The 13,437-nt window shown below is 45.6% G+C and overlaps 4 protein-coding genes across 4 annotated transcripts in view; 3 read left to right on the top strand and 1 right to left on the bottom strand.

Moving 5' to 3' along the window:
* AGABI2DRAFT_185908 (hypothetical protein) overlaps positions 1–4,627 on the top strand; it is a gene marked incomplete at its 5' end in the record, with an annotated part of 5,527 nt that extends 900 nt beyond the window's left edge. The window contains 13 exons of the mRNA XM_006461745.1: positions 19–307; positions 669–1,103; positions 1,176–1,421; positions 1,473–1,616; positions 1,675–1,971; positions 2,033–2,302; positions 2,380–2,535; positions 2,591–3,014; positions 3,083–3,235; positions 3,306–3,574; positions 3,631–3,850; positions 3,920–4,003; positions 4,061–4,627. Of these exons, the coding sequence (XP_006461808.1) occupies positions 19–307; positions 669–1,103; positions 1,176–1,421; positions 1,473–1,616; positions 1,675–1,971; positions 2,033–2,302; positions 2,380–2,535; positions 2,591–3,014; positions 3,083–3,235; positions 3,306–3,574; positions 3,631–3,850; positions 3,920–4,003; positions 4,061–4,560 (3,487 nt within the window). The 3' untranslated portion in view covers positions 4,561–4,627. The remainder of the gene's footprint in view (positions 1–18; positions 308–668; positions 1,104–1,175; positions 1,422–1,472; positions 1,617–1,674; positions 1,972–2,032; positions 2,303–2,379; positions 2,536–2,590; positions 3,015–3,082; positions 3,236–3,305; positions 3,575–3,630; positions 3,851–3,919; positions 4,004–4,060) is intronic.
* Positions 4,628–4,852: 225 nt separating this feature from the next.
* On the bottom strand, positions 4,853–6,998 carry AGABI2DRAFT_205738 (hypothetical protein). Its single transcript, XM_006461744.1, has 8 exons — positions 6,898–6,998; positions 6,671–6,844; positions 6,526–6,612; positions 6,242–6,472; positions 5,894–6,185; positions 5,733–5,839; positions 5,464–5,678; positions 4,853–5,361 (listed from the first exon to the last, which is right to left on the bottom strand). The coding sequence occupies exons 1-8, from the start codon at positions 6,984–6,986 to the stop codon at positions 4,919–4,921; spliced, it is 1,638 nt and encodes a 545-aa protein (XP_006461807.1). The 5' UTR covers positions 6,987–6,998; the 3' UTR covers positions 4,853–4,918.
* Positions 6,999–7,095: 97 nt separating this feature from the next.
* On the top strand, positions 7,096–8,043 carry AGABI2DRAFT_222734 (hypothetical protein). The gene is made up of 4 exons (XM_006461743.1): positions 7,096–7,274; positions 7,326–7,513; positions 7,567–7,616; positions 7,668–8,043. Exons 1-4 carry the CDS (start codon positions 7,161–7,163, stop codon positions 7,928–7,930), a joined length of 615 nt encoding a protein of 204 aa, XP_006461806.1. The 5' UTR covers positions 7,096–7,160; the 3' UTR covers positions 7,931–8,043.
* Positions 8,044–8,830: 787 nt separating this feature from the next.
* Positions 8,831–11,883, top strand: AGABI2DRAFT_185905 (hypothetical protein). The gene is made up of 9 exons (XM_006461742.1): positions 8,831–8,843; positions 8,897–9,225; positions 9,287–9,698; positions 9,754–9,923; positions 9,995–10,258; positions 10,316–10,896; positions 10,951–11,351; positions 11,425–11,598; positions 11,653–11,883. The coding sequence occupies exons 2-6, from the start codon at positions 9,038–9,040 to the stop codon at positions 10,650–10,652; spliced, it is 1,371 nt and encodes a 456-aa protein (XP_006461805.1). The 5' UTR covers positions 8,831–8,843; positions 8,897–9,037; the 3' UTR covers positions 10,653–10,896; positions 10,951–11,351; positions 11,425–11,598; positions 11,653–11,883.
* Positions 11,884–13,437: the final 1,554 nt, after the last annotated feature.

Raw genomic sequence — 13,437 nt, 5'->3', positions numbered from 1 at the left:
ACTAGCCTCGTCCTCCAGTATGACAGTGTTTTATGAACCCCCAGACCTCGACCCCCACGGTCTCACCCCCGCACAGGCGTACCAGGCACAGTTCTTCGCGGATGGCTCTCCTCCCGCCCCCCAACCCGACCGCAATCGCTACCGCTCGTCTCCTGCCTCTCCGGACCGCAATTCGTTACCCCACCCCCACCATCACGATCTCCCCAGATTGGGTGTTAATATAGACACCGATGATGGTCGCCTTGGCATAGATTTCACCGGCAGTAGTGGCAATTCCAGTGACGATGGCAGCAGCGAGCTCCCTTGGGTAACCAACGAACGATCAAGTCTGCACCCCTATTTTCTTCCTCCCCCCGTCCCATGTTGATTCGTTTCTAGGTCAAAGGTCTCACCATCATCACCCCATCAACAATGAACTACTTGTCTGTTTTTAATTCCCCTGTCCTTCGTTTCCTGATTCGCTATCCATCCAACAGAATGCACTTCAGGTCGACACCTCGGCACCCCAACAGTCAAACCGCTCTTCGTTCGCCAGCCTATCCCCCGCTTCCTCGGCTCCAGACACTTCTGTCACCGCAGTAGACCATGCTTTCCCCGGCCGTCGATCTTCAGAGTCTACCAGGACAATGCCCAAAATGCTCACCACTCGTCGTGAACGATCCACTCAGGAACGCTCCATGTCCATGTCCTCCGCCACCGCCTCTTCAAGAACCATGATTGACCAAAAACGAAGTTCACGCCCCTTTCCTTCCTTGGAGGGTCGCAATTCTCCTGGCACGGTTGCCCCTAGGCAGAGAAAAACACCCATCGTCTATCCAGCCGTCCTCTCTCGCGTAGCAGACGCCTTCCGTGAACGAATACCCCTCGGTGACCGCGTCAAAGATGGCCTCACCTACAAAGATGCTTTCGATGGCCGAGAGGCGGTGGATAAAATCGCCTATATCATCAAGACAACCGATCGAAATTTGGCTTTGTTGCTGGGACGTGCGCTGGATGCACAAAAATTTTTCCATGATGTCACATATGACCATCGACTAAGAGACAGTCCGAATGAGCTATACCAATTCAAGACTAAACTGGGACCTTATGTGAGTGGAGAGATTGTCAAGCCAGATTCGAATGGGGTACGTCTCTGTATGTCTTCCGACGAACCATGCTAACGACTTGAGAAAAAGACTGCCGCTACAACCCCGTCTACCACCACACCGGGAGCAGATGACCTTCAGGACGCAGATGACACTCCCCTTCCTTCAGGTGTCTTTACACTCCTTACAGATTGTTATTCACCTACTTGTTCGAGAGATCGCCTATGTTATAGTATCGCTTGTCCTCGAAGGCTAGAGCAACAAGCGAGGCTGAACATGAAACCACAACCAGGGTTGTCCAAACAAATCAGCAAAGAAAGTTTATTGGATCTGCCTGTACGATTTACTTTTTTACTATAGGGAGATTTACCCCTAACTTTTTCTCAGGAACTCGGTACCATATGGGCTCAATCTGTTCCCCCAGAAATCGTCAAGAGCGTTTCGGATTCGGAGGCGAAGAGGCAAGAGACTATCAATGAAGTCATATACACCGAACGCGACTTTGTACGGGATATGGAATACCTCCGTGATGTCAGCTGTCTGCGCCATTCATCTGATGGGGGTCGTACTCAATTCGTTTTTTCTATAGACTTGGATGCAACGATTACAAGAATCAGAAGTCATCCCACCTGAACGACGAAGCACATTTATTCAACAAGTCTTTTGGAACGTCCGGGATATTATCGCTGTCAATACCAAACTACGCGATGCTTTGACTAAGCGACAGAAATCGTATGCGGTTGTAGATCGGATAGGTGATATATTTTTGGATATTGCACCTCAATTTGCGCAACCGTTTGTGGCGTATGGTGCTCATCAGCTTTATGGGAAATATGAATTTGAGAGGGAGAAGGATCAGAATCCTGCTTTTGCGCAATTTGTTGAAGTGGGTATTTATTTCAGTCATTCAATGAGTCACACCTTATGCTTTTTTTTTTTTTTTCTAGACTACAGAACGATTACCTGAATCACGGAAATTGGAATTGAATGCTTTTTTGACGAAACCGACGACACGGCTTGCTCGATACCCATTGTTATTGGAGAGTGTGTTGAAAAATACACCGGAGGATAGTTCGGATAAGACGATGATACCCAAGGCTGTTGTTATGATCAGGGAACTATTGAATAAATTGAATCAAGAGACGGGGAAGACGGAGAATAGGTTTAATTTGGCGCAGTTGGAGAATCAGTTGTACTTTAAACCTGGTGAGGAAGTGGTATGTACCTCTCCTCCTTTATTCCTTCAACAAAAGAAGCGTTTTTTTTGATAATGTTTTTTTTTTTTTTTTGATAGGATTTGAAATTGAAGGAGCCGGGGAGGGAGATGATTACGAAGGGGACGTTGGTGAAAAGGGATGGAGAGATTTTGGTGCATTTGTTTGATCATGCGATTTTGTTTACGAAGAGTGTGAAGAATAAGCAGTTGGAACATCTTAGAGTTTATAGAAGGGTAATGTCCAAATTCTCTTCCTTCAGACTCATAAAACTTAACTTTGGACTCACAGCCAATACCCCTCGAATTGCTGTGTATCTCATTTTCAGATGATCTACCCAACTCGAATGGAACGGTTCGTACACGTCGTCAACCAGGTCTAGTCAGAAAATCTTCATTCGGACGTGAACATCATCGAAGTAGCGGTGGTGGTGGTGGTGGAGGCGGTGGTGGGGGTAGTAGTGCTGGAGGACATGGACCGATTATAGTGCCGAGTGAAGCGAAAGGGCAATATTGGATTAGTTTTCATCATTTGGGGAGGAAGGCGTATAATTTGGTGTTGTGGGCGACGAGTGTCTCGAGTCAGAAGAAATGGGTGGAGGGGATACAGAAACAGCAAGGGAAGATGAGGGAGAGGAGTTGTATTTTTGAGTGTGTGACGTTGAGTGAGAGTTTTTTTGCGGGTCCGAATAAGGTGAATTGTGCGGCTCCGTTTAGTGAGTTTTTTTTTTTTGGTTTTTTTGGATTTGTGGATGGGGGACTGATGTAGGTGGATGGGGTTTAGGTCAGGGGAGGAAAGTGGTTTATGGGACGGATGATGGGGTTTATATATCGGATTTGAGAGAGTCGGGGAGAGATCCGATTAAGGTTCTTTCGTTGTTGGAGGTATCGCAGGTGGACGTATTAGAAGATTATCAATTGATGATCGTCCTATCCGGTAAGCATTTTTCTCTATCACTCTCCACTCTCAAAAAAAATTGTTCCTCATTTTTTTTTTTTGCAAATAGAACGACAAGTGATAACGTTTCCTTTGGATGCTTTGGATCAGATTGATCCTATGGCGGGATTAAAACGTGCGAAACGGATATCGTCGCATACGTCTTTTTTCAAGGCTGGGTTTTGTTTGGGGAGGGTGTTGGTGTGTATTGTCAAGTCGAGTCAGTTGTCGAGTACGTTTAAGGCGTTGGAGCCGATTGATCAGAATGTGAGGGGGAGGAGTAAACCGACGTTTAAGAAGTTGTTGCAGGGAGGGAATGATACACTTAAACCTTTCAGAGTATGTTTTTTTTTCGTTTCGTTTCGTGAATGGTATGTGCTGATTGATTGGGATAGGAATTTTATATACCGGTGGAATCGACGTCGATACATTATTTGAAGACGAAGATGTGTGTGGGGTGTTCGAGAGGGTTTGAGATTGTGGATTTGGAGACGTTGGAGACGCAGGGGTTGTTGGATCCGGAGGATGCGAGTTTGGATTTTGTGAAGAGGAGAGAGAATTTGAGACCTATGGCGTTGTATAGGATTCAGAATGAGTTTTTGTTGTGTTATGATGGTGCGTTTTTTTTTTTTTTTCATGAACTCTTTTCTTTTGGTTGATTTCCTTGGTTTTTCTTTTTACTAGAGTTTGCGTTTTATGTGAATAAGAGTGGGCAGAGGACACGTACGGAGTTTATGGTTCATTGGGAAGGACAACCCACAGGATTTGGTATGTCTTTCCTTCTCTTTTTTTTTACTGACGAATTATGCTTATGATTATTATTAGCGTTACACGAGCCTTATATCCTCGCTTTCGAACCCAATTTTATCGAGATCCGACATATAGAGACGGGATATCTAGCTCAAGTGATTCAAGGCTCAAATCTACGATTACTGTTTGCGGATTCGCCACCGACGAGTGGTCCGAAAGGGTCATTGTTGCATTCGCAACATTCACCAGGGATGATGATGTCATCGCCACATGGTGGTTTTGGAGGGTATCCTCCTCCTCCTCCTCCTTCACAAGGACAAGGGTATTTGGGACAACCAGGAGGGGGAGGATTTGGGAGACAAGGTGGGGGGTTGAATGAAGGGAGAGATGAGATATTGGTGTGTTCGGATGATCGGGTGTTTGTGCTTAGACCTGCTGTTGCTCGGCCTACGACAGGTGCTTCTATACCACCACAATTACAACCCCAAACGCAGCCACCGTTGTCTGTTGGACAGGGTCATCAGAGTTCGATGTCGATGCCGGCGGATTTTTCGTGGACGTCGTTGACTCGATGATTAGTTTGCAAATTTTCTTTTTTACTTTTTTTTTGTGTGTGTATCCTCCTTTTTTTTCTTTCTTTTTATTTGTTGTTTTTTTGTGTTTGTTTTTTTTTTGTACTTTTGATCTGCTGTCATCGTATATTTCTATCAATTTATGTTTATTGCCTTCAATACGACATTGAAAGATGTAAATGAGGATATTTTGCAGCGCATACGAGTCGGTGTAGAGCTAGCCAAGCGTAACGCAATAAGTACTGCATCTGGGAGAGCTTGATGCCAATATCTAACTGAACCAGTGTTCCACGCAAAAGGAAGTATAAGAGACAATTGGTTGTTTTCAAAAAATAAGGTTATCAAATCAAAAACCTGGGCATTATGAATGCATCTCGGCATCGCCATTGGGTACCCCAGATTTAGCTCTCTTCGTTTCCCTCTCGTCTTCTTCCAATTCAGTGCCCTCGACATCGGCAAGAGGCCTCACCGTCCCAGATTTCTCCTTTTCTGCTGCAGAAACAAGAATCATCGGTGTATTGTTGTCTTCGCTTTCGGTCTTGGATTGCATTTTAGCTAGGACGTTGAGCTTGTTTTTCATTCGAAGTTCTTTTCGTTTGGCGAGGGTTTTTTTGGAAGTTGGGGTGGAGGTGGTGGTGTCTGACGGTGAAGATTCTTTGGTGTCTTGTTCTTTGTCGGCTGAGGTTTGAGATGAAGGTTCAGACCATTTCGGCATTCCTTTGAGATCAGCGTAGAAGTCGAGGGATTTATCTGGTGAATCTAGTTGAAAAACGTGAGTATAAATGAGTCCTAAAGATGATCTTGCTGTACCTGAGTTACTGCATGTCCCGTTTAGACTCTTAAGAAGACCTTGATTTTGTTGTGAATGCGAGACTTCCGATAGCTAAAAGAGTATTAGTTATCTACTTGGAGCGAGGTGTTGGTATCTCACCTTGGAATTTTCATCTATCTGTACCACTCTCACTAGCTGATCATCTCTCATCCCTGGCGTGGACAATGAGGTGTCTAATGATACCCAAATATAACCACCTTGGTCAACCGTAAAATCAATTATAGGGTGACCAAAATCGAAATTCTCGACGCATCCCTTAGGATACCGGAAAGTGAACAAAGCGGTTGCTCTGATGGAAGTGTTAGTTCGCATATTTGGATAGTGAATGAACAAGAATACCGACCCCACAGCACTGAAGAGCAAGAAATCATTTCTTTTGCTTTGCAAGCTCGCAATCTTGTTGACCACCAGTACTTTCTCTTCGGTAATATCGGGTACTGTTTCTCCCTCCTGCTCGTTCACTCCGTCGTCGTCTCGACCATCACCCTCTTCATCACCCTCCACCTCAGCCACATGTTCAGCCTCGATTGTAGCGCTTTTCTTACTGCGTCTTCTCCTACTCTTCTTTCCTTTCCCTTTCCTCTTGTTTGTGACACTTCCTTCTACGCCTTCTCCGTCTTCCGTACGCTTCCCCTTGGTGTTCTTGACTGCAATAAACGGTTCGACGGATTCCCAGATACGGACTTCACCTATGCACTCCCCAACCATCCAATTCCAGATTTTTAGATCTGGATCACCACCACCAGAGATGAGGATATCAGGCGAGAACGTAGGTAAATGTATCGCGGATACATATCTGCGATGAGAATTTATTCAGCATTGTATCCTAAGGAGTCATTGAAAAAACGCAACTTGCAGTGACCAAGGCAATACATCTCGATATTGTAGCCTTGTGGATACCGGCTCACTCGAATGTGTTCATCTCTATCAGCAGTAATAATGTACTTTTCATCCTGCGAGAGTAGGAACGCCGTGAGAGGTGAGGCATGGCCCAATACAAGTTTGCCGTCGGAAGGGTTTTCGTGAGATGAGAATTCATCAGGGATGGGTTTTGTCGTTGGCGGGGTAAAATCAAGAGAATAACTAGATATACAAGTCAGCTCGTGGTAGAAAAGGAAAACAGAGGGTAAAGATACCTGAATACATCACCGAATTTATCGGACACAAGGATAGTCTGATTGTCGCTTGTAAAAGCCAGGCCAGTCGGTCGCTTTGGTAATTCCCTGAAATACAAAGTTATGCCCTCAGGTAAAAAAAAAAAAGTGATGACCAAATGCACACCTTTCATTGATCAAATCAAGTTGAGGCAGCTTCCATAGTTGCATCATCTTGGTCTCTCCCACAGTCAAGAGATACGTGAAAGCATCGTTTACGACGGCTGCGACAATTGGGCCCTGTTTACAGGTTTCCTCTTTTGATGAGGCATTAGGATGAGATGCTATGACATCGCCTGTTCTGGTTCCATCAGAGAGTCAAGAAAATATGGAAATGCGATTACAGAAACGTACGTTGAACTGAGAATATAAACTCGGCTTCCAGACACAGCGACGACCCTTTCTATGCCCACAAACACACGAGAGTATGGAGCGGGTGCCATTGGACGAATGCAGGCGAATTTGTGGCAGAGGAACGACTTAATCCTGGAATCACGTGGTATCCCAAGGCTTCCATCAGCTTGCATCCATCCTTCCCTCGTCGCCTACACTGTATTCCTGCTTCTCAACACGTTTACTTGGACAAACTTTACTAGGAACTACAATTAAACCGGAACATGGTCATCTTGAGTGAAAAACTCCCCAACGGCGTAAAGCCTTCACCAGCCAGGTCGCGTCGTGTGCCTTTGTCAACTCGACCCATGGACTTGCTTTATTTCGGGTTCTTTGCGGTGCGTCGACTCCCAGAAACCCACCACCTTGCGTTCTTACATGAATTCTAGTCCCATTTATTTGCATCTCTTTTACTCGATCTTCAATGGTTATACCCAGCTTCCCTCGTCCCCAAATCATTGCGAGCGTTGAATGAATACTACATAGTGCTCTCGGGCGATCCGTTGATGGGAGCACTCGCTGGCCTTAAACATGATTTTGGTATGACTTGGTTCAAAACATTTGTCACAATGGAAGCGTAAGCCGCCTTACACACTGGCATTTGATACCGTTAATCATACTGTTTTACAGGTTTTTCCAAGTCCCAGTCTTTATACTCGGCTTGTCTGCTCTGTGGAAAGGTGAGGACAACATCGTACAGGCTGCTCCTGGTAATTGCTCATTTCGTTTAGGCTCCAAGAAAATATACCCGCTCCTGCTGATCTATGCCACATCCTCTGCAACCACAACACTTCCGTGCCTTATCTATATTTTGTCACTCCCAGGACCTACCCCTACCACAACTCCTCTAGACCATACCCTCACATTCGAACAGCGCCTCGTACTACTTTCAGGCTACGGCCCATTCTTCTTGGTTCCTCTGATCATGGTTTTTGACTTTGGCAGCCGTCTGCAGAAGTTTGTCTCACAAAAGCCCGAACAGAAGTTGGACTGAGTTTTCTCATCCACGGGCACTGCTGACTCGCGCGTCTATTTATAAATAACATGTATTACCTAATACGTAATGATGAGTCTGAGAACTATGCCCAGCCCAGCGAATAATCAAACTCTATGCATTCTTCGACACTCGTCAATTTTGTTTATTTCCTTTAACCAATACCATGGCCGCCGCCAAATTGAAGAAACATCGAGATGCTAAGCGGACGAAACATGAGCCAACCAGAACTATCGACCATTTTTTCTCCAAGAGACCAGATCCATCAGAAACCTCAAACACCACAAGAAGTGCTACCGGTTCCAAACGCCTTCTTGACAAGAAACCTTCTTTTCATAATTCAGATGTCATTATAATTGACTCTGATGATGAAGTGGACAAAGCGCCCGAGTCTGCCGGCGTAAAGAAACGAAAGCTAGATGACGATTCGGACTCGGACGTCGAAATTGTGGACGTGAAATCTGCTTTTACCAAACGCAGTTCCCCTGCAGGAAGAGGTATCAAAGCTGAATCCACCTCATCTTTGGCTCGCAGCACCGTTGCATCAACCACGATCAGTTCCACCTTTTCTTTCGGGAAGCCTGGCTTGTTATGTGATGCAGTTTCAGAGACCAAGTTCGATCTTTCATTTGGAAATGCAAGCGCTCTCCTCGGATCACCTGGCAAGAACTCTGCGGTTACGTCAGAATCAATTCTTCCCGAAGCTGCTGAAGTGAAGGGAGAGAATACGCAAGTAGACATAGACCTTTCGGAGGAATGGCTGATGGACGACGACGAAATCGGCAAATACACTTTTAAAGACGACGATGACGACGACGACGAGATTGAGTTTGTTGAAGAATCATTGGCAAGAGCCGATGATCCCTCTTTCGTCGAGTCATGTCCTTGCTGTGAGCGGAAGTTACAGCCATCTGTTCGTCCTCATTCGGATCATATTATGATTTCTCTCATTCATGAGGCGAACAGGAGGCTCAGTCACACATCAATAGTTGCCTAGACTCTCAGAAGAGAGGTCAGCCATCTAAACCACTCCAACCAAACAGCGTTCCGTTCGTTGATAAAGGCGACACCAAATCACTAACTGGCAACAATGCGTTTTCCGTCCTCATGTCTTCCTTCAAAGAAAATCAAGCATGGAAAGAGGCTTCCATAGCCGAAGATAAAACCTTCAGACCCGTGAAAGCCAATGGCGGCCGTAGAAAGGCACCTTTTTACAAAGTTCTAACGGGAATGCCGATCGCTGTTGACGCGTTTCGATATGGCGCTATCCCTGGTGTCACTGCGTACTTCCTTTCGTTCGTACACATCTGTTCTTTTCATTAACACCATCTCAAATGAAACTTTGGAAAAATACAGACACGCGCATTCTGACCATTACACTAATCTTTCTTCAAGCTGGAAATCTGGTCCAATTTACTGCTCCGAGGTCACCGCCAACCTGATAATCTATATGCTCTCTGTAGATAAGAAGTGGATACGACCATTACCGATGGACACACCCACAATCATACCCGACACCGGCGGTGTACAAGTAACACTCATAGAGGCAAACCATTGCCCAGGTTCATGTTTATTCCTATTCGAAGGACACCAAACCGTGAATGCTGGTGATAGCACCTTTCGATCAACCTTTGTTGGCTCATCGAGAATGTTTCGGTACCTGCATTGTGGCGATTTTCGTGCGTCACCAAGACACATTACGCACCCTGCTATGACGGGAAAGAAGATCGATTGTGTGTATTTGGATACGACGTATCTCAATCCGAGGGTGAGTTGGAATATGAATTTCTATGCTTCTAAGCTTGACGAAGTGTGCATGTTAGTATACGTTCCCTCCGCAACCACTTGTTATATCTGCTTGTGCGGAACTCTCTCGTCGCATTCTTGCGGGAGAGCCTACCACTGTCAACAAGACTATGAAATCCTGGTTACCCTCTTTACCATCTTTGAAACCCACTGCCGGAACTAAGGGTAGAATTCTTGTCGTCGTTGGGTACGTCACCTCTTGAATATCCTACTACCCGTCTCTCTTCTAAAAAATCTCTTCTATCTTTCCATTCATAGGACATATTCCATCGGCAAAGAACGTATAGTCAAGGCTATCGCTAAAGCTTTGGACAGTAAAATATACTGTGACGCTCGTAAAACCGCGTTATTACGTTGTGAAGATGATCGTGAATTGGAATCAATGCTTACTTCTAGACCGCTGGAAGCAACTGTACATTTGGTGCCCCTCGGGACGATCGCAACCGACCGGTTAAAGATTTACATGGATCGGTTTGACGGCACCTTCACAAGGGTTATTGGTTTTCGACCAACAGGGTGGACGTGAGCCATACTTTCTTTTTTTACTTCCCCAGGTACCACATGTAAAACGTTATACAGGTATGCACAACCAGCAGGAACCGATCAACTGCCAAGTATTGCAAGCATTCTCGCTCGAACATCTCAGAAAGATTTTACATATGTGGACCTTCATCAGTCGCCGAAATCGACGTCATCTATCCAAGTCTATGGAGTTCCTTATTCAGAACACTCTTCATTCTATGAATTAACATGTTTCGCCATGTCTTTCAACTGGCTCAAGGTGGTTGCAACAGTGAATGTGAATAGCGAGAGCTCTCGAGGGAAGATGACAAAGTGGGTTGAGAGGTGGGAGGGCGAGCGAAGAAAACGAGGTACTGATATCCTCGTCACGCCACGCCGCGAAGACTACTGGTAGCAGTCATGTCAGAGCATAATCGATTACCATGTATTGCATGTTTTTTTGTGTGAGGATTAGCATACAAGACATAGTGCCAACGAAGAGAAAAATGGTGGAGAAACATCTAGCGACCAGTTTACTGCTCGGTAGCACGCTTTCTCCTGAGGTCCCGCTCCTCAGAGATGGTAAGCTTGAGTCCCTTGCCCTTCGGTAAAGAGACCCAAGGCTTGATGCCCTCACCAATGACAAAAATGTTGGAGATGCTAACCCAGAGTTAGAAAAAGTATCAACACAAAAACTACCCACTACTACTCACCGAGTGGCAAACGTCCTTTCCATAGAGTCTTTGACGTGCACGATATCGAATCCACCGATGTGCTTCTCACGATGCGTAATAACACCAGCACGGCCCATACTACGTCCACCAGTAATCATTACAATGTTGCCAGTGTCAAACTTGACAAAGTCGGTGATCTTTCCCTGCTCAATATCAAACTTCACGGTGTCATTGACACGGATGGCAGGATCGGGATAACGAATTGTTCGCCCGTCGTGGGTGACGATGTGGGGAACACCGCGATTGCCAAGAGCAACCTTACGAACTTTGAGCAGCTTGTACGTTGCCTCTTCCGGAGTGATACGATGGATGGTGAAACGGCCCTTCACGTCGTAGAGGATACGGAAGTGTTCGCCAGACTTTTCAATGGAGATAACATCTTGATATCACAATTCCCCAAAAAATATTGAGAACTCTAATATCATTATGGGCGATTGAATAGGACTGACCCATGAAACCAGTGGGGTAGTGGGTATCTGTACGAACTTTGCCGTCGATTTTGATCAAACGTTGCGCGACGATCTGAGTCACTTCACGGGCGTTCAAGGCATATTTTAGCCTGTTACGAAGGAAAACCACAAGAGGAAGAGATTCGCGAAGCTTGTGGGGACCGGGGGAGGGACGGGGAGCCTACGAATTTTGAGCTTCAAGCTTTCTCCAGATAATTTAAGATATCACGTACGTAGGTTCCATTCAACTTATCCAACATCCATGATGAAGGTGCTGCGATGCGCTTCAAGTGCTTTTTGGGGCCCCGTGCCTGTAGAAGGATACCAAAACGTCAGTAAATTGTCGCGCAGACGAAGATCATCAGCATTTCGATCTGGTCCATAGAAGGTCATCCAACTCGCTCGAAGTGCATCCAACCAATACGAGTAGCATTTTCATTCGTGCAGGCATAGATGACCTCTGGAAAGACATGAAGGACTGGCATACTGACCATGTTGTCTTACCAGAGCTTGAGGAGTCTTGAGGATGTCGTGCGCGTTGACGAGTGAGGCCTTCTCAGTCCGTGCGAAAGTGGTGACGTGACATTGGCGTTACACTACTGTAAACCCCGGAACACTCCTTGTTTCTAGCTAGAAGTGACGACCTCATCTCCAGTCCTAGTCCCCAGTCCCCTTCACTAAGGGCCATATATGTATGAGCCAAGGAGAAGTAAGCTGCGTTTGAGACTGATATCACGATTTGACTCAGACTTAATTATATGTACGCGTTCAAAACAAAAAGGCACTTGTTAGTATCATGTAACATCCAGTACTTAATTCATGATTAATTCTCAATTGACTAGCGTGTGCCTCTGCGTATGAAACTTACTTATCAAGGACAGTTATCCATTGATTCAATTACATTCGATTGAGCTCGTGGTGGCATCAGCAAAAAGGTTTTTATAATAGAGACGGTCAGCAACCCATCTCAGTTTGTTTTGATGGCTCAGATCAGTGAAGATTTCGCTCAGAATGATTGGAGCAAGTGGGGTCATACTTATAGGGACACTGACAGAAAAAGAAATAATCGCTCGAGACGACCTGTATTGTTCTTGTCCGCTATTAGAGCCCGAACAGAGAGCGCTATCGATAAGTAGTCTGCATCGAGAGCGCGTTGTTGCCAGGAAATCGTGCGGCTACCGACTTAGTAAGCGGAATTAAGACGTTAGAGTGGTCACTTTGTGGACACTGTGGAGTGAGGCTGGCTCAGATCAGGCAGAAACTCGCTCACTCAATTTCATCTCGGCTGACCGTCTCTAATAGAAGGGCTTAGAGGATCTTAGACCGGCACCACAAGGTTAAGATCACATTATATGCCAATAGTTAGAGATTGTGGTGGAACCAGTTCCATAACAAGGTCTCTAAGCCCTTGTATTTTCAATTTTCAAGACCCTTTTTGGCGATGTGGACCTGATGACCATGTACAACCCAAAAAGGAAGTCATTTTGGCTAGCGGTCTTGTCTTCAAACTTTCGTATTATCAATGTGGGAAACAAAACCTGTCAGCCACTGATTCGACTCTCACTCGGAGGAAGTGCCAGTACTTGACATCATATAGATGACTATACCCGCTCTAAATCGGCCTGCTCCGACGACTGGAATTTCACACTGTAATAAAATATGACAAGTAAGTACTTGTCTGATTTATCAGTCTCACATGTAGCTTCAAAAGTTTGGATGTCACAGGATTTTTTCCGGCGAACTAAGGGTCGCCGTCCAACTCTTTTGTGTCTACGAGTCTTCGTTTTCCGAACTGGATCTAGCAGTAGAAACTCATTGTATCAGGGGGCCTCGCGTATGGGGACCTGTTACCGATAGGAGGATAGGCCTGATGCATAAAAGCTCTCACAGCGATCCGCGGTGATTCACTGCAGCCAGATTTGGCATGCAGCACTCAGTCGATACGAACTTCTCTTCTACGCAAGTGGCTATATAACCCGCGTCCCATGCGAATGAACGAAGACAATTCTGTTCTTGT

Source organism: Agaricus bisporus (genome assembly GCF_000300575.1).
Source record: "Agaricus bisporus var. bisporus H97 unplaced genomic scaffold AGABI2scaffold_6, whole genome shotgun sequence".
In the NCBI taxonomy this organism is placed as follows: domain Eukaryota; kingdom Fungi; phylum Basidiomycota; class Agaricomycetes; order Agaricales; family Agaricaceae; genus Agaricus; species Agaricus bisporus.
The sequence above is the reverse complement of the archived record's forward strand: the minus strand, read 5'-3'. Positions and strand labels throughout refer to the sequence as shown.